We start from the raw sequence: 26,830 nt of genomic DNA, 5'->3' as shown, positions 1-26,830 counted from the left end.
TTGGCCCGAAAAGAGAGAAGGATTTGGAAATCTAACCCATAAATAAATAAATAAATAAAATAAAATAAAATAAATAGAAATAAGGAATTAGAGCAGGAAGAAGAAGTTAGAATGAAGAGAAGAATGAGAGGAAAAAGAGGGAAGGGAGAAGAGGGAAGAAGGTCAGGCGGCGGCCGGGCCCTCAATAAATAATTAACTAGCTCATTCCCTAGTCCAGTTCTAATTCAAGAATTGCTCTGCAGACAGCATGTTTGAAGTAAAATGACAGCAGTAAGTCCTCCATATATCGGTAAGTGGTAGGCAATGAAGGTAGCCACCAACCACAGGAAATGCAAAAAGAATGTTGTAGTTACTAGTCTATCAATCAATGGCCCTGCACGCCAGCCAACAAAGATTGCCATCTCATTACCCAAACAATGCTGTGTAGCTATTTAAGAATCAAAGTGTAACTCTGATGGTTTACCTAATTTCATTAAAATACTGGTACATACCTTGAATCAGACCATGGAAAAAAATAGAGGCACAATCTGTTTTCTCAGGGTCATTCATTATTACAACAACTGAGCATGCTGGACTCTGACTAAATTAAGCAAGGGAAGCACATACAGAGATAAATATATATACAGAGAATGAGCCGATGTTTCACTTGTTTCTGACCAGGAAACAGAACACTACATGAAGAGGCAGCCTTTGCTTCCTTCTTTTCCTTTGTTTTCCCTTCCTCTCTTTTCTATTCTACTTCCTCTGACACTCACAACCTAGAAGGTGATTAGCAATACATTCTTTCCAGCATCATGGAACATGATTCTACCAACAAGTCAGGCAAGTGGAACAGGTTAAGGGAAGAGGATTTTTACAGATAAAATGCTATCTGGATGTAGGAGGAAGCCCTAAGTGGCCTACCGGTGATGCTCGCACATCTGGCATGTGTTCGTGGACCTGGGGTTGGCATAGGTACAGTGATCACATGCCCAGAGATTGCTTTCATCCAAGCTGCGGCTAGGACCACCAGATCTAGAGCTGGTCCCACCGGCCTTTATCTTTCCACTCTTACTCTTGCCTCCCAGGCACTTGGAGCTCGAAGTCTTGCTGCATGTAGCCTGGCTATTGGAAGAGCCCACATCCTTCAAGCCAGTCTCCAGGGCTCGCACAAGGTTCTCAAAGTAGTTTCGAGTTACACTGTCAGGAAATGTTCCACAAGGCAAGTGAAATGTAAGCTTTCATGCCACAGACACTGTAAGAAAACATTCAGAAATATGAATGAAGGGACGCCCAGCATGTATGAGATGCAATCTTATGTGTCAAGCACACAATGCAAGTAAAATTTGAGCATTCGTCTGCACCAAAAAAATTTCTCATAAAAGATCCTGCACTAATAGAAACGAATTTCTTGTCTCTCTCTAGATCATAATAGATGTCAGAGAGATGGTAGAAGTGTATCTGTGAAAATTTTAGTATCACAATAAAAGGCTTCACTTCTCATGCAAGCTTCACCTGTGTTTTGCCATGATTTTCAAACTGATTCCCACTAATGATGAAAGAAGGGGCAAAATGAAGATTGAAGAAGAAAAGAAATTATGGCTCGAACTAAAATTTTATCCAATTCACCAAACAGCAATTCAAAGCATAGGTTACTTCAAGGTAACTGTATCAGCTTACCTAAACAGAGAAGAATAAATAAAACATCATAACAATAAAATTGCATTTGAATTTCAAGAAGGAATTCTTTAGCTATTGGTATTTGTTAAGGTTTGATATAAATCATTGACCCCTTCCCTAACAGCCTAAGCTTTTGGAGTCTAATGGTAAGTTAACATGGTATCAGAGCTAACAGTCATGGGTTTAATTTCTATCCACACCAATTTTGCCTATTTATTTTCTCGAGTCTTTTCTTGTCTTGACTTGTTCCTGGTTGTTACTCGAGTGGTTCTTGGCTTGCCATCTTGAGTCATTTTTGACTCGTTTATGCCTTTAAGTGCATGGTCCAAGCCTTCACGTGTATGGTCAGGTTGCACATGAGGAGAGTTGTTAAGGCCTAATATATATTATTGACCCCCTTCCCTAACAGATTAAGCTTTGGGGTATAGTGGTAACTAAACAGATATAACATAAAATGAGGAAGCATCCAATTTTTCAGTGCATTAACATATCAAGTATTCTATTTATTTTTCAAATCTATTGTTTCTCATCACATAGACATGAATTTCATTAAAAAAAAGCATTATCCAAGTCAAAAATACCATAATCAAGTTTTCTCGACATAGAAAATGAAGGTGGCTTACCTGCTTTCTTGGTGAACCTTCTTGGTATAGAGAAGGAAACTTAAGATATTAATTTAATCACTAGGGCCAAACAGCTCAAGCATTCAGACTACCACTTACAATAATTCACAGATGAGATAGGAGACAAGATTTAAGACTGCATGAACGGTCTATAATATTATGTCTTAACAAATTAGTTTCAGTTTGAACGACAACTTATTGCAACAACTTCCAATCAGCATGGCAGAAAATTGTGCCAAATTTCAGATATGCTGTTACCGAACAAGGATTGTAGCATAATCTTTTTTGAGAAAAGAATAGCAGCATAATTAGTAATAGTGGTTTAGATTTCACCACTAGAGACATTTAGTATTTCATAAACAGGAAAATGATCGAACATCAATAAGCTTGGAGGTGTTTTCCCAAGTGCTTCCCCCACCATGATGAAAAAGAAAACATGGGGGCAGATTATGATACAGATGATTACCCTTTTTTCTACAGTATTGACTTAGAAATGCATTGATTTCTTGTTGTAAGAAGAATCACATTTATGCAGACATCGTTAACAGACTCAGCTGAAAGCTTGAACTCTACCAAATGAATCGACATTTGTCAACAAAAGGATCGGTGGAAGAGCAACAATCAAGGCTCAGAACAGGCCAGTCAAGGTTTAAAACAGATCAAGACAACTAAGAAATAATGCTAAGTTACTGCTGCATGGTATGCATATCTACATAACCTGGTTAGGGATGCACCACCTTTACAATCATGAATAATATTTGACAAAGTAATACAGAAGAAAGACAGTTAAGTTATACAGTGTATAAACACTGGTAGTCAACTGGACCAATAACCACAAAGAACGGGCCTTACAACTATATTAGGAACAGTGTTGTTGATCCTTCGCATATTATATCCATTAGAAACATCTCATTAAAAATCATTTCTCACAACTTCTATCCAGCTTCTTAAGTCTACAGAATTCATTCCTATCAAGAGATTTAAAATTCTGTCATAGTTTTAATCCACAATTTCCTAACCCTTCCAACATCCTTGTACTACGTAGTCGCATCTTAGCCAGCCTTTCCATCACTTCATCAACTGGTCAGTTCCAGCGCCTCCTCTTGGATACTCATTTCAACTAACCCTTGTTCTACCACTCTGTCCCAATATTCCTAATCTAACTGTTGTCTAATCCATCAAATTAGAGGGTTACCCAGAAAACAAAAGGATCATATATTACCAATATAAAATGTATAGGCAATATCTTGAAAAGAACCATGGTCACACATGATGGTATCACCATCCACCACATGGGCAAGGGGGTGGTGGGTTAATTCCAATTGGCGACAGCCATCGAGGGGTGGGATGAGTATAGGGTAGCAAGCGGGAGTAGTCCCTTGATATGGTAAAGGGTGAAAGGTAGGGATTAGTCCTCCTAACGTCAAAAAAAAAAAAAAAGAAGATGAAGAAAAAAAAAGAAGCTTAGCTAGACCTTCATTTTTCTGTCGCACTAAAGAGATAAGTCTTGATAGGTCAGGCACACCAACCATAAAACCATATTGATTATCTAACAAGTTTACATTGGACAAAATACCTGGTTAGCCCAGCAAGCTTTGTACGGAAGTCATTGAAGTCCTTCATGGGAGTTTCAGCATCAAGGTAGACTTGGAGCTCCTTCTCTGCACATTGGTGAAGACGCTCTAACCCAGACTCAGCCTCACCTAAAGAGTCAAATGCAGGAAATTCTTTAAATGAGCAGCACACACTCAATAACCAACGCTGATCAGCAAAGAAAAGAAATATGAACCTTGCAAATATTCAAAGAATTGTCTTTTAGCATGTTCGTGCTCAGGCAGGTAATATCCATACGCATATGTCCACTTCAATACTCGTCTACATTCCACAATCTGCATAATAAAATGTCAAACTAACTTGGGCAAAAGTTAAAATAGAATGATAAATGCCACCCTTCAAAATTATTACCAACTTACAGCCTACCTGTAACCAGGCTTCTATTATGAACTTGAGCTGGGACTCAGGTTGGCTTTGTCTGTCGCTCAACTTCTCAAGCTACCAAATTTTACAAGAAATCGTTACAAGGTGCAATCCTTAAAATAAGATCAGCAGGAATCTTTCATCTAAAATTAAAAAAATCATAGATGCCTTGAACATTGAGCATGACCATGCCAGTAGCTTTGGCATTCTCAAAGGCTTTCAAATCCAATTTCTTTTCTTTAAATAGATAAACAGATGAACATAGTCCATTATATGCTTAACCCCCAAAAACACATTATCTTGATTAAGAAATGTAAGTAATTTTTCATAACCACTTCCATGCCAAAAAAAGAAGAACTGCAGCAAGATTATGTACCTTTTCAGTTTGCATACTGTGTAGATCTGCAAGTGCTTTCTGCCTTGACTGCCAATAATGGAACGAAAATCTTAAAATCAGTTTGGTAAAAGTGCACTTTAATCAACAGAAGATTAGATGAATTATGTAATACAAAAGTAGAAACATGCATCCATACATCTTATGAATACATAGCATTACTCTTAATTAGCTCAAACAAAAGGAAACATTAAATAGAACATAATGAACAAAAATAAATCATATGCAGGCAAAACCAAACAAAGAAGAAAAATTCATTCTAAAAATAACACAATTCTCTCTGCAGCGCAAAAAACATTAACAAAACGTTAGTATGCAACCAGAACAATTACTGTTACCATTTTCATTTTCAAGAAGAAAATGTAAAAATATCGATAAAGGAAGGAGGTCTTCATTTTATCTTGCATCAAGTTGTCCAATAGATAACAATTCTAGAACTGTGAAGATTGAAAGCTAAGAGTTTCAAGTCTTGATGGGAAAAATAGTGACCACAGCATCATTCACCAACTTCAGTAATCATATTCAATATCTTCAACCATAACGATCAACCCCATCCAGTTATCTAGGGTTAGTTGCAAATAGACCCAGGCACACAAAAAAAGAACCTAGCCTGACCAGCCCAGTCAGCCTAGCCCGATTTTTACTAAGCTCGGGCTGGATACTCGCTCGACGAGTTGGGCCTGACTTTGGGATTTAGGTTTGACTTAAAATCGAAACGGGCTCGGGCCCTACTCTTTTCCACCTGGCCCAGCTAGATATAAGTTGATAGATGACCTATATTTAACATTCTAAATTAAAATCTAGATCCTAGGTTCTAAAACCTAAATCCCTAACCCTCTCCCTCCCCTTCTCTTGTGGATGATGCCCCCGTCAGGCCCCTCCCCTTCTAATCAACTTAGCGGCAACCACTAGCACCACTTTGGTGGCAACCGCCGATGGAACCCAACACTAGGTATCTCTCTCTCTCCCTCTTGCCAAGGATCCAAACAGCCGGCTCCCCTGTCATCTCTCTTTCCATCCTCCTTGCTCTCTCTTATCTCTCTTTCTCTCTACCTCGCTCCCTCCTCTATCTATCCCCCTTCTTTATCCCTCTCTCTCTCTCTCTCTCTCTCTCTCTCTCTCTCTCACACACACACACACACACAACCAATGCCGAACAGAACCACCAACATTGGTTCCAGAAGCAATGATGTCATGTTGGGTCAAGTCAGTCCAGATGGGTCGAACCAAGCATAATTTACCCCACTTACCGAGTTGAGACAAGTCTAGCCTTGGGCCCTACCTTTTTTCACCAGGCCAAGCTCAAGCTGCAATTTTCAAGCCCAAGCCTAGGCTGAGTGGGACATAGATTGGCTATTTCTGTATTGTTATGGTACATAGGCCCAGCCCAAACTCAGGTTCGCTTAATGAATGCTCAGGTCTATTTTCAAACATGGTAGAACTAAGTTATGTATTAAAGGAACCCTCATAGTAAGGGATCCCTCTCCCATGACAACCTATTAATCATCCTTCATGACAACTTTCTATATTAGAATGAACGCAATAAAACTAAAATCTCAAAATTATAGTCCCTAAGTGAATCTTAATTGAGAAAATTCAAACAAAATTAGGCGAACGCAGCGAAGTGGTTAAATTCCTAACTATCAAGCATGTGCATGGCAAGACCATATATTTAATGATATCTTAACTCAATAACTCTAAACCCTTGAAAGTGCTTAATGTATAAGGAACTTGAGCAACGAACTCTAGTGGGCGGCTCTTTAAAGAAAAATCAATATACCGAGAAATGGTACATTATATGGCTAAGCTAGCATGTTTAAGAATATAAAAACATACTATCAATAAAAAGTTTTCAAGTATATCGGTTAAAAATTGAAATGTGTGAAACAAGTTTTTTGAGAAATACGGTGATAATGAGCCACCAACCTCGGGGTTTGAACTCTGGACCTCCACCAAAAGCAAACACTTAGGAGCGGGGTGCCAACCATTGGACTCAAGTCCTCTTGGTGAAAGGCATGACACAAGTACGATGCATGATTTATGTACAAAGGGAAAGGGCATATTTTAAGCTTAAAATATGTGTTCCTTGACTTTGCAGTTGATGCAAATGCAAGAATATAATGGGTATATATACATCATCTATGTATATCAATATTTATATGTATATGGATATGTGGGTGTTTATGTAATAACATAATTATTCTCTAAATGAACTGCTTGGAAGCAGGAACAAGCAAATTAGAACTGGCCAGAAATAGAAATAAACATATGCAAGCAAAAAAGGTTTATCAATAAAATTAGCTCCTCAAAAGGACTAGCTTCATCAAATTCATCACTATTCATTATGGAAGCAGACAGGTTTGGCCCAGCCCCAACCTGCACTTCAGATGGGCTGGAATGTTCTTAGCTTGAGCAGAACTCAAGTAACAATATTCAGGCCCAACTGAAAAGCAGGCCAGGGTTAGGCCAGCAATTTGTGAGTCCAGCGGCCCAGCCTTGGCCAGCTGTCCCATAGTTTTCATAGTATGCTGTATGTATATCGGGTATCTCCATCACATATCTGGCATTAATACAAATTCTATCATTCAAGTAATGTTGAATTGGTAGTTTAGGTAAATTTAATAATAGACCAATATTGTAGTTTTTGGTATTTCCAATTGTGGCTGAAAGGAGAAACAGACTTTGAATAAGGAAATGATTCCCCTCTGGCATTAAACAAACTGACAAAGTCTGATTTCATCCTGAGCTCAGATGGTGCACACTGGGCTATGCTTGGGCCTGGGCAAGGTGTCTCCTGATACGGGCTGAACTCAAGATAACTTCTAACCTGACCCAACAAGCCTGATGTGTTCCTATTATTCACATTCCCTTAGAAGCAAAGCAATTGCATAAGCAGAACGGCCCAGCCAACAAGTGAGTTATCCATTCTTTAGTTGCAGAACACCCCTAAATGCAACGTTTACACACAAGCTGAATAAGCATTAATTCACTATTTAGTTTGGTACCCAACATGCCTGATGTGCACTCCTGTTCTTCACATTCCCTAGGAAGCAAAGCAACTCATTAAGCAGAATGGCTTAGCCAGCAAATGAGTTATCCATTCTTTACTCTTGCTGCAAAACACCCCCAAATGCAACGTCAACACACAAACTGAACAAGTATTAATGTCACTATTTAGATTGGTCTGCAATATACAATGTACAGATTAATACATGCAGCTAGCCTTGATTCTTTTAGTGTAAAAACATGAACAAAACATGTGATGTATAAAAATATGGATTAATATGCGAGCAAGAAAAGCTCAGATTATTAATATCAGTAACTGAAAGATGCAATAAACAAAGAAAAGAAATGTCAAAACTACAGCGTGTGGAAAAGATAGAACATCTGAAAAGTTACTTACTGATTGATTGGTGGCCCATCGCTCATAATAATGTGTGTACCTCTCAAGAGAGTTTTTAGCCATTTCTCTCCTCCTTTCAGATTCATCATACTGAAACCATTTATGAAGTGATAAGTGTGATACTAAGAATCCTTAAGAACTGGAAATGAAGTTTTATGCAATGAGAAAATTAGACTGGTGATTGAGAAGCATACTGCCCCCTCCTGCTTGGCTGCTTCATAACGATTGCAAGCATAGAAACCACCAGTCCTCTCCCCATGTTCTGACCATGCACCAAGACATAACCTGCAATCACATTAAAAGAGCATGAATTTAAAAAGTAAATAGAGTGAAACTATGAAAAAATTTTAACCATTGAGGCTGCCAATTTGAAGATCTTACCAGCAAAACTCATATTTACAAGGAGGTGTGCATGTAATATGCATACACCCCTGGTTTTTCTCTATGGGACGCTTGCACTTTGGACAGGGCTTGGAATTAGCTAATATCCTGAAAAACATAATTAGCAGTACATATGAATAAAAAAGGATAAAAATGAAAAAATATCGAAAAGTTGTTGGAAATAATAACGGACACTAGGAAATTTAAGCATGCAAAAACAAAAAAATTCTGTTCAAGAATCAATGATACAAAATCAGACTTCGAGAACATACAAAACATTTATTATGCACTCAGTTACGCAACCTCAGACTTTGTACTATTGATTCTGTTAATTCCCATAAAAGAGTAGGTCAAAGGTTAAAATCTAATGCAATCATAAACATAAGTTTCATGTCAAGCAAATGGAAATCAATTGGATCCATGAAAAATGATCTTAAACATCGATCTGGTGGATCTCAGCCCAACAAAGTCGATATGATAACTCAAATCTGATAAAAGACAGAAGACATATAAATAACAAATTAGCATGTGACATCAATTATGAAATCTCCAAATTGGAAAAAATGGAAACATAAAAAAGTAGAAGCTTTGTGGGGTGCAAAGGTGAAAAATCATAATTAAGCACATTAGACTTTTGTTAGCACACTGGGACATGGTATAAGTGGTCAAATAATCTCTTAAACGAGTGATGACAAAAGAAAACTGAACGGGTCAAAAGTCAAACAAAATGCAAAACTTATAATCGAAATGATGAATTATGTTGCAGCACTTAAGAGTAGCCAAAAGTATTGTATTTCAAATTATTCCAGTAAGAAAATTCCAGTGAAAACATATCATTGCAAACCAGCAAGGACAGGAATCATACTCGAGCAACCAGAATATAACTCGCTAGAGAATTTAAAACATAAACAGAAAGGGCGAGATCTCGCTAACAAAAATTATCAAATTTGATCAACCAACGATCTAAAGTTTGAGTTTTAAGTAACAGAGCACCTTGGTAGAGATATCATAGTATATTTTGATCAGCGATCAGTAATACCAGCAGCAGAAGTATAATAGTACACAAAATTTGCACAATGGACAAGATCTTAAGAACAATATTGTCCAAGTCAATCACAACTAAAGGTATAAGGCTAAAGTTCAAATTTTTCGTGTGCCCCACCAGTTCATATTTTCAGATTCTGCACTGTTCTTTAATATCCACTTTGCTACTGTGCTGCAGTCCACAGGCCGGTGAGCTTCTTCGGTACACTGCATGTTTTATTTGAGCAACTCAAAATGTTATCCGATGGAAGAGAATAGAATATTACTGGAACAGTACATGCAAAATTTGTTGGTCTGGATATACTCACATTCCAGCAAAAGTTGTATGAACAATTGCAACAAACATCATAGTTTCCACTACCCATCACAAATTCCACTGCAAAATCACAACCAGGAGCAGGACACCATTTTGTCTATGCAGAAAAATAAAAATTTAAGGTACATAATGGAAAGGGTTAGGGGGAAAAGTCAATTCTCCAGAACATCACAATAAAGCAAAAGCTTGATATATAGACACATTCTGTGATGGTTAATCCAGGAACATCATAGGAAGAAGACACCGATAATGCACAAGTAGCATTTGACAATTGACAGAAATAGTCAAAAGAAAGTCAGAAAAGAATGCCAATGGCTGAAACAAATTAATTACTTATCTATTCTTAACTGCATTCACATGGAAAAACAATATCAACTCAATAATCAAGTGAAGACCTCCCAGTGAGAACCTCAACATGTGACACCATGAAAATGTTTGAATAGAACCAGAAAATGCATATAGGAAGAATGATTTACGATGAACCAATTACCAGAAAATGCATATAGCAAGAATGATTTATCATGAATAAATTTTATCACTCTCTCCTTTATCAGTGCCATTACCAAGCACACATCAGGTAACAAAGGGGGAAAAGTGGATTAGAAATCATGTACCAAAATGAAATAGGCAATGTTACAATTCAAACACAAATGTTTCCATATACCTGTGTTCAAAGGGTTTTGCTCAAGGTTTATTTGATTTTAGGCATATATGGCTTCATAAGGAATCTCGCGCTCATGAAGTGAATTCACATATGAATGAGGCATTGGGCAAGGGGTAAGATGTGACGATCCAAGACCTCATCTAAAAAGACTGGAAAGTATTATTTTAGGTACCCTGATCCTGTATAAATACCCAAGATCAATCTAGTGTATAAATAATGTGGACTAGACACATGCCTACATAGATCCTCACACTCCCCCTATTTAAACCTTGGCATCCTCGCCATGTTAAAGGATCTTATTTAGTCAAATCTAATCATAAACACCATAATTGGCTTGTGGTCAGCCCCAAATACACTTGTATTATAATGTCCCCTCGTCCACATGGGCTATGGGTCGGGTCCACTCTAATACCATTTGTAACAATCCAAGACCACATCAAGAAAAAAAGGACCAGCTAGAAGGTATTATTTGGTACCTTAGCCTTGTGTAAGTACCCAAAATCTACCCAATGCATAGTCAATGTGGGACTAAAAATACACCCGCATAGATCCTCACATGCACCGGAGATTTTAGAAATATCTCTCTTTCTCTGTTCATGCATGTATGCTCACACGCACACATGGGAGTGTAGAGTGAAGAAGGGAGAAAGATGATATTGGGGACCACTGCTAAGGGGCTTAGATCTCTCTCCATTCCTCCCTTGAGGAAAAGGACACATGCCAAGGAAGAAGACTGGATATCCCTTACACTTATTTTTGTGAACATCATGTCCAAGTGGAACTCAAAGTTACAGAGCCAGATCATCCCATTCATTCACACAATCGAGTTAGACTGGCTCAAATTTCGGGAGAGTGAAGTTCTATGGCTATCAGCCACAAAAAGAACTTGGTACTGAGACTAGTTAGATCAGGTTGGGCTACCGTTTAGTCAAGTGCACACCCAACCGATGATATGTAAATCTAGAGTGATGGTTGGGTGTTATAAATCCTAGCAAACAGGTTTAGATAATACAAAGGAAATAGTAATTGGAGATTTAGGATGATTCCTACACTATAATGGAGTGGAGACATCAAGCAAGAAGCAAGGTATCTGAAAAGTGATTAGGTTGAAAAGCAGGACAAGGGAGCAAGGCTCGAACATTGATGCATGGCTCAAGATCATGAGTCCACAGTACTTGTCCTTTTTTGTTTGGTTTCATTCTTATCCCCAATGGTGTGGTAGTTAATGCGCATTAAAAATGATGTAATTCGACTGTAACATCATTATGCAACAAGAACCTATCAGATGATAGCTAGAAAAGATGAGCCTTTTTTATGCCCGAAAACATTATGTATGATAAGCCAAATAGTTTGTTATGGCGATACTTATGATAGTACTAGTCATCTCTTGGGAAAAACAAAATTGTCAAGTGCTAGTATTTCTCTAGAGGCCTAAAACAAGGATGCTACAAGCAACCTTTAGGTTGACATTTCTCCACTATGAACCATGCAGTTACAGTATATATATTAAGCACAAAGTTTTGTTTGATTTATAGTTTAATATCTTATGAGAATTTGGTGGCAGAATTGAAAAATTCAAAAATAGCCACTGAATACTCCTTCCACCAACGAGCTTAAATTCTTCACTTCATGTGGTTGGCAATCAAGAGAAGAGCACCTAGATGATGAATTGCAATATGAGAGAGATTAGCAAGAAGGTAGTGGCTAAATCACCGATCCTAGCCCCCTACCTTTGCTTTCTATCAACCCTACACACCCCTCTCTTGTGCTACCTTTGCTTTCTTCTTTTAAACTGTTCCTGGAACCAACCAAAGATTTTGACCTAAACATTGCTACCTTTCTTGTCCTATATTCCATCTTTTTCCTTCCTCCCTTTAATCTGCAGTTGTGTTCCACTTAATCTTTTTCTTTGTAACAAACTGAAAATAGGAAAATGCATTAGGTGACAAGATGACACAATGATTTTTGAAACCTTTGAAACATTTTTCCTTAAATTAATTAACATATATTCAACATAAGGATTGAAGTCCCAGTGGGACCACAAGAGAAGTCGAGACAGGGCACCATCCAAGTGTCATGATGGAACCATGCTAGCATCCTGCTCAGCGAGTACCAAGGCATTTGTTGTCCCAAGTTCTAGATGGGGTGGGGCGGCAGCACATCCCATTCCAGGAAAATACCGGGATAACCCGTCACATGGGATTTGAGTCATTGATTCAACATTTAACCTCTTATTTGCAAGCAACTTTAGTTACCCACTTGTTTATAACTTTTAAATTTTCTACACAAGGATAATGACATTTCTCTTTCATGGACAAAAGCATATCATAAAAGCCAGCCTTATTCCACCAATTTACTGGGATAAGCATTATACATCAAAATCAAAATACCATCCATAAAATGGTATTAGGATTGCTTATTGCACACAAGAGCACCTGTATTAGTGTCCTTCATATGCAAGTTTCCTGAAGAGCTGCTTGGCTGACGAAGATCTCAAGCATCTCTTTTTCGAATGCCCAAATGCAGATGAAGTATGGACAGAAATTAATGAAGACGAGCCTCTGGAGCTATGTTTGCAGGATTGTTTTAGAATTTTTTTCATAGCCCCTCTATATTGAAACTGATGAGAGAAGACAAACTATTGTGAGGTCAGGTTTGTGCCTTTGGAAGGATAGGTATAACTTGGTATTCCAACGTACAAGAAATTAAAGGAGCAAGATTTTTTGTAAGATGATCATTCTCACATAGAAATATTTTAACATAAATAGGAGGAAAAGGTGTTTTCTAAAGGTTCTGAAACAAGTAAACGGGATTTGCCAAAATCTGTTTGGGCAAAGTTGAATTATTTTATGATAGCTCCATAAAGTGGAGATGATGATACAACAGGCATCAGAGTGATGCTAAGAGATAACTCTGGAAAAGCCAATTTGGGAAATAGCAAATTAGGTGTCGAAATATAAATATCCAGTTTGCAAAATTGTTCGCAATAGGGGATGGTCTGAAAGTAGCAAGACAGAGGAGTGGAAAAGATTTGCCTAAATCAGATTTGCGTAAATCAGATATTTCAAGTATAGTTACTTGTATATTAGGAAAGATAGTTTGGTCAGCTGACATGGGAATTTTCTTGCAGGAAGTTTGTTGTCTGCTTTTGCAGTTCCAAGAGAAGCTAATGGTGTAGCAGATCAGCTTGTAACGAAAAGACACGAAACATTGAGAGTACAGAACAGTGGCTGTGGCAGTAGAGCATCCCTAGGAAGTTAACATATCCAGCCTGCAGAGATCTTCGTAATGGATCTTTTCTTAAATGTAAGTATCTAGTCTATAGAAATCTTTGTAATGGATCTTTTTTGTAAATGAATTGGTTTTACTGGTTGTGACCACTGCTTGAGCAGGGAAAACAACAGTGAACTTATGTTAGGCATATAAATAGGAAACCATGAGGAAAATATAAGTATGCATGTCTATCGCCAGAACTGGGCATTCGCAGATACACTTAGTGGCTCTCTCAACCAACAAAGAAAAGAAAACAGCATGCCTCTTTGTGAAAGTGCATGAGCAATTATCAGTCTGAAATGAGCTTTCAGATGGAGTGAAGAAGGTTGCTAAACAACCACAGATACAAGCCCACAGTATGCCTTATAATAACATATAGATGCGTCTATAGGTATATACATCTGTGAGGACTGATAGATTACAAAGCCAATATTCCAGTCTCCAAAAGAGATAAAGAAGAGACCATGCCAGATAAATGTTCCGTTAAGGAAAAACCAAGAAAATCGGGGAATGAAGAGATAATGGAGATTCACCAACGAGACAGTGATGCATATGAAGGCATTTCAATATTTTACATTTATTTAAACATCTATGCCCACAATCATACAGTGCCAAACAATCATCGAGATGGCAATACAAACGTCCACTCAGCAAATATTCCACATCCATTATAAAGACAAGTGCTTGGCACATAAGATGTGCACAGTTTATTCAAGAGAAAGAAGCACTTGATGGATGGCCTTGATTGTGAGTATTCACAAAGCAAGAGTATTTTATAGAAGGAGGTGGGATGCATGGCCTCACCTGCTACTAAAGTGAGATGTATGGCCTTGCACACAAACATTCAAAATTCAAACACAATGGGCATTTGCATTAACAATGGCACATAAGAACTTGATTTGCATGTTTCATTGACTGTAAAACACAATAATTGAAATGATTATTGGGTCTGCCAGTGAGATCATCCAAAGAATGAAGGGTTTCCCCAAGGTGGACAATGAGAAACATCCACATCCACATTTCTCAAGTCAATATCCTCACCACTACAGAAATAGCTGAAAACACATAATGTAGCATGAGCGAACAATTGCTCAAACAGTTTTCCTTTTTATCAAAATGGTGAAGTTTTGAGAATGAGAATGCAAAAAAGAAACAACAGTCAAGCCTTCATTATTGTGTCAAGTATATATTAACAATGAGTCTGATCTGCCAGATGATACTGGTAAACTCTCTTCTACAATTTTGTAGAATTCTGTCCAATAGGTGGACATGTAGAGAGAAAGGAAACGGATTATTTAACCTCTTCAATTGTGTTTATGATAATGAAAGCTATTTTTCAATCTAAGCTTTTATCATAGATGGCAGTGAAATAAATATAATTCTTTTTTTATTTCTGTCAGATACAAGCAGAAGACAAGAAGAAATGGAAGAGAAGTACAATCTCCAGACTCTACAATGCAAATGCCACATGTACCTTTCTGTTGTCTTCAATATAAGACCTAAGAAGATAGCGTGAGTACTTCTCCTTATCTTCATCAGTAGTTAATACATTAATCATGTCCTGACCAACGGCAGCACTACATGATGGATCAGGGCATCGCAACATTAAGCATCCTGGGCCATCGCCTATCGATGTACTAATATAACCTGCAGGTGAAAACTTGAGATCAACCTTTAAACGATATGTTCAACCAAGGCAAAAAATTAAAGACGACTGCTAGGGAATATATAATGCAAGTCTATGTCATGAACCTTGTCCTGCCCATCTGCATTCTAATTAAGAGTAAACTCTATTTACAGGGAAAAAGAAAGAGGATGTTTTCAGGTACTGTCACAATGACAAAAAGCCCAGAAATGTGTATATCAAAACCCACTAAGATGATTCTGCAAGGCAACAAAAAAGGCAGCTAGTATAATCTGGATTTGGAAGGATGCATTTTTCCTAGGCACAAGGTCTACTGAACCAGCCCGTACCGTACCGGTACCGTCCGTGACCGGTACGATACAACCTTTGAAAACAGTTCGCACCGGTAGGGAAGAAGAAGAGGAAGAAGAGGAAAGAAGAGAAAAAAAGAGGAAGAAGAGAAAGCAAGAGGAAGAAAAAAGAGGAAGAAGAGGAAGAGTACCGGTTCGCAGTTCGCACCTAGCCTCGGGCCGAACCCCTCCCAAGCAACCCGACGACGGCGACGAGGATCACCCCCTCCTGGTCAGTTCCTTCCTTGCTCACGAGAGAAGGGGGAAAGAGAGGAGAAGAGAGAAGGAGAGCGAGGAAGAAATGTTAGAAGTATGCCCTAGAAGCCAACGTGGCTGACGCATATTTGTAATCTGGGGCACAAATTTGTAATTTAACACTTATTAATAAATAAGATTGGGCAATTTGTTTTTCATTCATGTTTGTATGTGTCCATGAATCGTCCAAGAAATTAATAGATGACATATATTCTCAAGGAGTTGAGAATTTGAGGCATGTGTCATTAGGGATTAATTTCTAAATGCTCCTGATCGATGGATCCATCACGAGGGACGATGATCGATCCGCTGAGATTAGTGCACAGATCACTTAGTCAGATGGACGAGTCTCGAGTCCACGGTGTAGAGACACTGGAGTGATTATGCAAGTATTTGTTAGAGAACAAAGTACTGAGCGTGACCAAAAATAGTAGTCACATGGATGTCTATCCACTCGTCAGTGACTACTTATGCTGCAGTTGTATGACTGGTCCTTTGACCTGCGATGCCTCAGTTATTCACTGTGAGGTTGTTGTAGTTTGACGAGCATGTGAACTTGGGCCCCAGCCATTCGGATCCTTGTAGTGCGGATTGGCTACAGTAGGTTCATTTTGGAATAGGGTTGCATCAAGATGGGATCTATCGACCTTGATAGATTAGAAGTGATCCTATGTGATTTATGAGACTAAGTTCGATAAATTCCTGGCCAGGTATTTTGAAAAAGAGTTTTCCATATCTCGAACTGGAAGTCATATAAATTTGACATATGACGGACGATGGGATTTGATGAAATATCCATAACCTCCATCACGTCGGGATACATGATAAAGGAACTGTATCATACGCTAACTGCACCTAAAAGTTCAGACATTCCATTCTGCTGGGTTGCCACCACATACTGCTAGGTGTCACTAGTGGATTGTGAGACTCGAAGGCATTCACTTGGTGATCAGTGAACCCTGAGAGTAGAACTGAAATCGTTTCAATCCACTGAAAGGAGTTTCAATGATATTGAGATGGAGATCTCAATATGTCTCACTACCAGTCAGAATAGAACCTACGGGGTCACACACATAGAGAATTTAATTAGTCAGACTATCATAATTGTGATTTAGAATCACAATAGAAATCAATCATCAACATGATTGCTGATTGAATTAACCCACTAAGTGTTAGTGAGTTAATAGAAGAAGAATTAAGTGGAATTGATTGCAATTGGATTGCAATTGGGCTAATTTAATGAGCCAAATCAAATTGGATTCGACCCAAATTGATTTGGGTTCATGATTGGGTCAATTTGATTAAACCAAGGATTGTGCGGATTTTAAAAACTACATGTCGTTGTAGGATGAATATGACTTAAGTCGTGTTCACACTATGCGAACTTTAAAGTCCCCATGGCGTCGTAGGATGCATGCTCCCAAATCAATTAATTCTCCTAATGAGATTAGGAATCCTAATGTGGTTAGAAAATTAATCAATTGATTAAGTGGACACATGTCATGCATCTATGAGCACAAGAATTGGACACTTGGCATTAATCCAAGGGTGGGTTATAGTTCCATACTCCTAATAAGATTAGGAGAAGCCCTAAACCCAATCTATAAAAGGGTAGCAAGAGAGACATTCTACAAAAAAAAAATTCTCTCCTCTTTCTCTCCACGCCTCCCTTTCTCTTTTCTTCTCCCTTTCCATGGCAGCAAGAGGCTTCCCCTCTTCTTCCCACGGAAGCAAGCATGGTATGCTGTACCGATCGGTACCGGTCGGTACCGGGCGTACCGTACCCGTACCGATGGATACCGATTGGTACCGGGCGTACCGTACCCGTACCGATGGATACCGGTATCGGTACGCCAATGTCGGTACGCCTGGCGTATCGCATACTGTACCATACCGACACTCGGTACGCCTATACTAATGCGGCAACGGTACGGGGTTCGGTACCGGTACGGCGAACCTTGGCAGCAAGGGAGATCAAGTTCATCTTCTTCTAAGTGTTGGAAAGAAAGAAAGAAGAAGAACCTAGGAAGAGATCAATTCGCCCAAGGAAAGAAAGATTTCTTTCCTCCACGCCCAAGCCCATTCTTCCTCCTTCTCCATGGCAGCAAGGGGGTCCTCTGCATCCTCTTCTTCCACGGCATAAAGCCAAGGAAGATCCACGCGCAAAGGTTCCTCCTTCCTCTTCCTCCGTTGCAAGTAAGATCAAAGAAGAAAGGATTCTTTTTCAAGGAGGTATGTTGCAGATTTCTTCCAATTTATTTGATAGTCATGAGAGGTCTTTGCAAGGAGCTAGCACTCCGGTAAGACCCTATCTCAGATGATTAGATCCTCGTGTGGATACCTGTAGAGGTCGGACACATGTGCGGCTTAACCAGAAATCTAAAAAGATCATCGGGCTGCGGTGTTCTACAACTGCAGAATTTTTGAAGATGAGATCTTCAAATTAATAACTTCTGATTTTTGTTTCAGTTTTATGAATCTTAATCAACCCTCCTCAGATCCTAATCTTTCCTCCCTAATGAGTTCAAAGATCTTCTGGATTTGGATCCAAAATTTTTTTTGAATTCTACGATCCAAGGCGCGTTCATACGATGAACGACGTCCTGTTCGAATTCCGCTGCGAACGTCGCATCGAACGGGGCGTAACTCATCAAGAAAGGCAAGAAGGAGAGAAGGTTCGGGAAGGAGGAGGAAGAGAAGGAAAAGAAAAAGAAAAAAAAGTCTGCGGGCGGTTCCCCACGCTTGCGGGCGGTTCCCCACGCGGGGAAGCGCGCCCACGCAGGATGCCCCGCATGGGCCATTTAATGCAACTTTGTGGCATTTAACGCAGACCTCCGCACGCGCGTCAGCGAGTTGGCTTTTTTTTTCCCTTGGCTGCGCGTGCGCTCCGTGGATTTCCCTTGGCCGGTTCGGCACCAGTTCCAACCGATCCCGATGCCCACTGGTACGTCGGTACAGTCGGTACGGCAGACCTTGTCTAGGCACGTGGAACCGGTGCCCACCGGTACATCGGTACGGTCGGCACGGCGGATCTTGCATAGGTATAAATATCAATCAAAGAAAAGATTCAAAAGAATCAAGCGCCCCTCATTCTACAGATTTTAGAACAGTCATTTCATGATTTAGTTAAAAAGAGCTTGTCAGAGGTTATTTACTTGCAAAAATTTACAGTGCCCTCTATATGTAACCTCTCTATATTCAGATGCTATTGTTGTTTTCACTTAGCAATTAATATTTTGCAGAGTATTAAATTGATCCAGCATCTAACTAGTGGGAAAATTATAACTTTGGACACTCCATTATGTCTATGTACGGTGCCATTATTGCAGTATGATGAAGAATCATTCTTCCAAACAAGTCCGAAATATTCAAATAAGTTGTTCAAATATGATATTTTGAGACTAGCTTCAAACAGACAAGTCCAGTCAGTCCCATGAATAACCAAATAAAATATAAAACTTCTCCAACCAATGCAAGAAATTCAACTCCAAGTCAAATAGGTTTTCTTTCTTAAATAGTTCGAATATTAATCAAAATTATTAAACAGCCAGTCTGGTTGCTTCAAGAGTTTTTCTTTGATTCAAATAATATAGAGGAGAAACACATCCAGCTTAATTATTTCTGGTGTTTAACTATATTAGATTTCTAATTGTCCTTCTTTACTAAGGTTAACGACATATAGAGCTTTAACAATGCAGAAGGTGCAGATGACCACTTCAGCACCAATATAAACAACAATGACGTGTAAGAAGATCCAATTAAAAACAAAGTTAACATTACTAATACATCAGCATATAATAATAGTTGAAATAGGACACAACACTCAAAACAGTTCAGTAATAGCTGCTTCACTATCACAATTAATGGATAATAATATAACACAAACATCAGAGCAGTCACATTTTTGGCTCATCGCCTGTCTCTACCGCCCACCTTGCGATCACACAGGATACAGGTTGGGCACTCTATGCAGTAGACAATTGGCATTAGTCATGAATAAATGGATTTGAAGATAAGTGTGAGACAGCAGGACAGAAGAAAAAAGAGAGAGAAAAAGAAGACGAAGAAGAAGAGAGGAGAGAAGAGGAGGAGGAGGAGGAGGAGAAGGCAGAAAGAGAGGGCACTCAACATTCCTTGTATTCTCAATAAAAACTGTCTTCTCAATTAACATAGCAGTAGGTTTATATAGACAACCAAAACCCTAATAAGAGTCCACATAAAAAATAAATTCCATAGTCTAAATAAAATTCTAGAATCCAAATAAAATAAAATTCCTTAATTTTCATATTTGCGTCTAACATAAGGGTGCCTAGATTCCTTATTAATGGACGGTCCTCCATCATTGTGGAGTTTTATCAAAACTATTAATCTTAAAGAACATGTATATTTCACCATATTTTTCTCTTTGCGCAATGGAATCAAACCCCTTCTTGTCAAACACCACATGCATCGTACATATGACTCTCATTATGGATAAAAGGCAGGATAAGTATGATATCAAATACTATGATATCAAAGACTGAAGCAAAGAATAAGTTTGAAAAGCTCTTTAGGAAACCAGATAAAATCTAACAGAATTCTGGATAAACAAACCTCTCCAGCATGCACCACAAAAATGATGGCCACAAGCAGCAGCACTCATGTTATTACGGGGATAGTTTTCAAAACAAATTCCACATGACAGCTGCCAGAAAAGCAAACAGTCCATAATAAGCAGAGAAAATGAATTAAATTATAAACAAAGTTCATCCAAACACTAAAAATATCTTGTCTTAGAGATATAAATTAAATTATACCATAGGTAAAAACAAGATTTGCCGTACCGGTTGGTACCCGTGCATACCGACAGAGGGTGTACCAACACTTAGTACGCTGAACCGGATACCGTACCAGGTGTACCGATACTGTAATAAGATGGTACTGGTACGGGGTCCGATACCAAGACGGCGAATCTTGGTAAAAGCTTAGATAATCAGTATATGTCTGACTTACTTCCCTAGCATTCCGCATTTCCACCGGATTCTCCAACAAGCCAACAACCTTCCGAACATTTTCTTCATCTGCAAACCATTCATCATGCACCTTACTAACACTCCTGTATGCCCCAGAAACAACTATTTCAGACTGAAGAATTAAATAGTCAAAGATTAACAATAAATGCATTTCGCCTGCAAAGATGACAGATAGATAATGTGTCCTATATGATTACCTAAACCTATAATTATCAAACAGAAAGTTTTCAAAAAAAGTTTATAACATTTTGCATTCACAACTTTGTATTATTTCCCTTGTTACATGGGCCCCTTTTTTTAGCCTTAATTAACCACACCCAACATTTAGATCTGGCCATGGTATGACACTTGGATATGGTTCTGTAAGAAGAAAACCTTACGACACTGGAAGGGTCCAGCACTTAAATACATGTTCAACAGACATGCTTACCTAACCATGTCATATGCAACCTCATGCAACAGCAATTTTGCTAAACCTATATTATTGGCATTCTTTTCGCCAAAATAAGCAAGCTTTTCATTGTTATTACAGATAATTTGATATGATCTTCTATGTTCATTAATAAAAGTAAAGAAACTCTAGGCATTTATATAATATGGTGCTCTAAAAACGCATAAGAAATTATAAGAAGTATGTCGTTAGCCAAACTATTTGAGCCAGCACATCCAATAAAAGGAGAAGGAGCAACAACTGTCTTCTGTTTTGAAATACACATGTTAAAAAGTGCTACCTCCACTATTGGAAAGATGTAAGTGGATTCTAGTGATGCATACGCCTATAGATGTACATATGTGCATATATACAATCACTTAGATTAAATTAAATTGAAGGTAGCTTATCCAACTTGTCATTGAAATACTTAGAAATTTCAATCTGCATTAATGTATCCAATCCCATTGGCTCTTTGAAAAAATTTTCACCTATTTGCATGTCGGTAATGATCTCATCAATATTTCTCCTATAACTTTAGTTTTTGCATCAAACTAGTATCTCCTCATCTAAAAGGCTTGTATATATGATTGAAGGCATCTCAATAGCTTCCTAAAGATTCCACACATCCTCACTTGGATAAATGATTTGTTGATTATAATCTTGAATATATCATGCCGTCATAACCATATAGGCTAGTCCATTTCAATCTTCAAGTACTAGCGTATACCCCAAAATTTTAGCTGCAGTAAAATGTGGGCCCAACCAAACAATATCAAATGTGGTGCTTGCTAAGAAAGAGGGATTTATGTCCTATAAGTGTGCATCCCTAATTGTAGGGCAATGTAACTTTGATGTGGGGCATGTTGAGTGCGTTAAATGAAAATAGTGGTATCTGACACAAATCAAGCTAGAGAGAACAAGGACTTCAGACATTCTAACTCCGAAAAGTCCAATCGGTAGGTGGCAAGTGGTAACCGATCATGTAATGAAGCAACGCAAGCAATCACTGGATAGGCAACGAAGGGACTGCCATTGATAACAATGTAGTTTCACTTAGGGCGCCATTCCATTCCTAAGAATGATGGCACAAGAAAACACATCAATAGATTTGTTCAAGCCCTAGAGAGTGTAGGTCAGACTTGCCCTTTAGACTGCAATATCTAAACTACTCCATATCCGTAGGAAGTGAAGGTCCAAACTGTTTGTGCACATTGTCATTGTGCACACACAGCAACCCTCAAAATGGAAGCCTAACTAGCTGTGCGGTTTATCTTTCAACACCTTCCCTCCAAAGCATTCCACACAATGGAGGTTTATCCATGTATCATTTGTTTCCTTTATATTCAAAAAAAAAAAAAAATTATTGCACTTCCACTTTGGACGTGTCGACTTTTTATCCTCATCTTCCCTTTTGACCATCTTGGTTTTGCTAGAAATTGTGAAGCCCTCTTTGTTGAGACAATAGAACCCGCATCACCTAGTCAACTGAAAAACAAATCAATGACCAATGCCCTCGAGTCAATTTTATGATTGTTATAGATCGCAATATTTTTATACCAATATTTTTATACCAATATTTTTAAGGTACTAGGTCCGTAGACACGTCATCGCACACCAATACCAATACAAACTATCCATATTATCTATGATACAAGTCCACTCCTTCACTAACATGCTGACATAATCCATCCCAGTGCAGTGCAATATCCATCATTCACCTTCTGCATCACCAGCATTAGTCATCTATCCTTTGTGCCTTTCCCTGAACTGTGCACATCCAATCTCTGACTCCTAGTGGATGAAGCCAGCAGCGAGATTGGTGAAAGGATCTTTGGGGCGGAGGCCAAGGGAATTATTGGTGGAGACAGCAGCAGAATCATAGGACATGGCAGAAGAGGTAGAGGTGGAGGGAGGGAAATTCGAAGAAGCTGGTGAGGAGGGCGACAAAGGTGAACATTGTGGCAAGGTAGTTGATGAGTTCGAAGGGAGACATAAGGCAAAAAGAAAAAGTGAAGAGAGAATAAGCTCTTCTTTCTTCCGAAGTGATAGAGAGAGAGGAGAGTTGCAGAGTTTACATTTTTCCCAAGGAAAAGAAGAAGTCACCAAAGGCTAGATATTTAGAAGTTTGGGATCAGGAGCATCGAGAACCTTGTGCAATGAACCCCACAGCACATTCAGGTAGTGTCAATATGTGCTGCTAACACGTTCACCACTGGGTGCACTATCATGTGACTTGTGGGTCCCATAAGGATCATGGGTCCATATTTGCCCCAACAACATGTCAATTCAATTCTAGGGCTTCAATGCAATTGCAGTATGTGATCACCCTCCCATCTGATGATCCCACCTTCTTTCTCTCCCCAAAGTTCGAAAGCTCCTCTCGGTTGAGCTCCACACTACTTGGTAGGATACAAGCCACTTCGTGTCCAATTGCCACTCTCCAAAGTCTACATATCACAACCGTCCATCAGGTAGATCATAGACCAACAAGATATCAAAGTAAATGTCACACCTTTGGACACGATTTATTTTACATTCTTAAGTGGATAAAAAAAGATGACTAGGTGTAGTCTCACAATGGAATTAGGTGTTAAACTCAAAGCTCTACTCTCTTGATCATGATTGAGATTGGTGATGGGCACACCATTGATCTGAGTTTAAAAGACTACAATGCAGATAGATATGAATTGGAAGGCTCGGATCATTTTGGATAAGAAAGGCAATATGACGACACAATATCGGCACTCTTTTGTGTTTTTCCTAAAAGTAAAAAAAATGCAATTAGTTAAATTTAAAGAGATGAATGCAATACATTGGGTCAATTACAATTTTATAGATTTGTTATAAAAACATATTAAATATTTAAAGAGGTGAAAGTAAACTGGGTTCAATTACAATATTTTTTCCCAACTACATTCTTATACTTATTCTATAACACTTTTATGATTTTACAATTTCTTCTTTTTGCATATTTAATAAAATAATAAGGCATTTCAGCCTAGAAGCAATCCATTTGAATCCAAAATTTAGCCTGCAATGCTCATTTAAAGTTGGGCAACCAAACAAAGAAAATATATTTTTACAATAGTAATACATGAGCACATAAAGAAAGTGTCCACTACAAGAACGTAATAGCAACTTGCAGACTAAAAATGGAGTTGATATCAGAAACCTGGAGAAAAATATAGAAACAGATATTCCACTCCTATAAACTGAACTCTCTTACCAGTTATAATGGCGCAGAAGGATACATGCTGCAGATCTTGATATTGAAAGTACAATAGAGACCCTATTTATGTCTTCCTCCTGATGCTGCCGTATATCAGCTTCACTCAAAATAGTATAGTTTTGCTGACATGATAAATCAGCAAAGTGTTTAATAAAGCTAGATAATTATCACAGATGTGCAAAAGAACAAATAACAATACATGGAACATATAGCATAAATAACAGCACATTATCAGTTAAGTTTCTCACATTGAATAATGAATTAAAGACCCCTTAAAAATAAGTTACAATTACTTAGCTAGATGCTTTTATTTGTAGATATGAAAAATGAAGAAATACAATCACATGTAATTAGGTATGATTTTTTTGAATAAGCAATTAAGTAACCAAATGCAAGCATAACGAATCTAAGTTGCTAAGTTCTTTCTTGATTGCCTCAGCTGACCTGGAAAATCATTCCAGCTCTTACTCCTGCTTATAGGTGCTTCAAGAATTTCTAAGGTAGCATACCACAAGTTACTGCTTCCAAGAACCCGTATCATAACCATAACCATCCAACCTTGTCCAAACTATCTCGGGTCAACTATAAGGATCCTCATTTGCCAAGCATTCCTATTTAGTACCATATATGGCCTATCTATTTAACCTTTGGCTTAATCATTCAATGCTTCTTTAACCTTTGCATACTGCATGTCCGAATCAACAGAAAACTTATTTTAGAAATTTGAAGGCTACCATCAAATTATTTGCTCGTAGCAACTACCAGGCATCGGCATATTTTACCTAAAAAGCTAATGATATACTGCCGATCCTAACATTTTCTAGAACTATCCCTTCATTATTTACATGACCATAGTACTCTAACTTTGTGCTGTTATACCGCAAAAACCAACACCTGTCATTGCTATGACCATCCTAAGACATTAAGAAAGTCCAATCTAAGACAGCAAGCCGAGATAGCTCGCATGCTAGAGCCATTGAACCAACACATGCACTACCCAAACATGCTAAAATCCTTCTTCAAACAAAACAAATGTTGTATTTAGTTGAGACACTTGCAAAGATAAGCTGCTGAGCAATAATTCATAAAATCCTGTGCACAAAATTAGAGCAAACATTTAACGTTGCTATGATCTCTAAGGTGATTAAACATCAATTCACCATCACATGCCATGCTTAGCATCGACAAAAAGATACAGCAAATATAAAACTGCTAGAGATAAAATAGGGAGGATTTTGGAAGCCATGTGATATTTAGCTCCAAGGAACAGGTAAGTATCAAAGCAGATGCAAATGAAAAGCAGAATACTATTCAAAAGGCTAAGCACATGCCTTGACTTTAAGTTTTATTCGCCTGATGAATGCACTGCCAGACATTACTTGACAATGTCCAGTACATGAAAACATCACCCTTCGAGAGGGGAAAGAAACTAACTTATTGATGAAAAAGAAACATGTGACTTGAAAAACTAACGGTACCATAATCATTTCCCAACACAGCCTTCTGCCTGCTTCGATCAAGGCCAAATGCACTGTCCAAACTCTCAAAATCTTAAATTTATCATTCGAAGCCCATTTTTGAATCAAAATTTTGAGAGAGAAACTACTAACTACCACAAATTTTTCTATTTTGTTCACGATATCTCCTATAGCTACCTCATCCATTAAATTATCTCAAATCCCACTCAAAATCGATACCACCAAAGCCAAACGAGACTGAAGCGAAGCAAGACATCAAGCACGAGCGATCGGCAGAAAAAAAAAAGCCAACTGTTTCCTATCGCTTCACCTGCTGCCGATGGGAGGTGATGTCCTCGGAGTCGTCCGACTCGTTGTCGACGAAATCGTAGTCGGCGTCCCCATCGTCGCTGCCCATCGCAGTCTCCCCGCTGTAGAAGTCGTCGTCCAGGGACTCCAGATCGTTGGCGTCATGCATGTCGTCTTCCGAGTCCATCTCCCCCCGCCGGCCCCCGTTCCCGAGCCCCAGGCGCCCCAGAAACCCTAGAATTCCGCCGGAACGCGCGATTAGGGCAAGAATCGGGAGGGCCGGCGGTATAGGGAGGATCCGATCGAAGGAGCGGACGAGGCGATCGGATTTGGGGAAGAAAATGGTGGGAGATTGGAGCGAGAGAAAGGGGAGAGAAGGGAAAGCGGAAGGGCGATGGATTCCCGAGAGGGGGGCAGCTCGGTTTTG

The 26,830-nt window shown here is 38.7% G+C and overlaps 1 protein-coding gene across 2 annotated transcripts; it reads right to left on the bottom strand.

Moving 5' to 3' along the window:
• Nucleotides 1-430: 430 nt before the first annotated feature.
• On the bottom strand, nucleotides 431-26,830 carry LOC103708603 (putative E3 ubiquitin-protein ligase ARI8). 2 transcript variants are annotated; one of them, XM_088710056.1, is made up of 16 exons: nucleotides 26,426-26,830; nucleotides 24,635-24,759; nucleotides 20,956-21,058; nucleotides 20,557-20,647; nucleotides 15,209-15,381; nucleotides 9,790-9,894; nucleotides 9,600-9,688; nucleotides 8,438-8,545; nucleotides 8,251-8,341; nucleotides 8,057-8,146; nucleotides 4,636-4,683; nucleotides 4,263-4,334; nucleotides 4,072-4,171; nucleotides 3,859-3,985; nucleotides 904-1,179; nucleotides 431-807 (listed from the first exon to the last, which is right to left on the bottom strand). In XM_088710056.1, the coding sequence occupies exons 1-16, from the start codon at nucleotides 26,588-26,590 to the stop codon at nucleotides 759-761; spliced, it is 1,812 nt and encodes a 603-aa protein (XP_088566182.1). In that variant the 5' UTR covers nucleotides 26,591-26,830; the 3' UTR covers nucleotides 431-758. The 2 variants fall into 2 exon arrangements, with proteins under 2 accessions (XP_088566182.1, XP_038986793.1); XM_039130865.3 differs by having other exon boundaries at nucleotides 761-1,179.

This window comes from Phoenix dactylifera, chromosome 13 (assembly GCF_051530095.1).
Source record: "Phoenix dactylifera cultivar Ajwa chromosome 13, Ajwa_hap1_PhDact_Kaust_v1.1, whole genome shotgun sequence".
Classification (NCBI taxonomy): Eukaryota; Viridiplantae; Streptophyta; class Magnoliopsida; order Arecales; family Arecaceae; genus Phoenix; species Phoenix dactylifera.
Note: the sequence above shows the minus strand (reverse complement) of the source record. Positions and strands in the feature narration are given on the sequence as shown.

Coding starts and splice junctions, on each gene's coding strand:
- LOC103708603 (XM_088710056.1), bottom strand. CDS start 26,590: ATGGACTCGGAAGACGACATGCATGACGCCAACGATCTGGAGTCCCTG. Junction 4,684..8,056: donor GATGGGCCACCAATCAATCA/GTAAGTAACTTT, acceptor CATTATTGGCAG/TCAAGGCAGAAAGCACTTGC. Junction 1,180..3,858: donor AAGCTTGCTGGGCTAACCAG/GTATTTTGTCCA, acceptor ATTTCCTGACAG/TGTAACTCGAAACTACTTTG.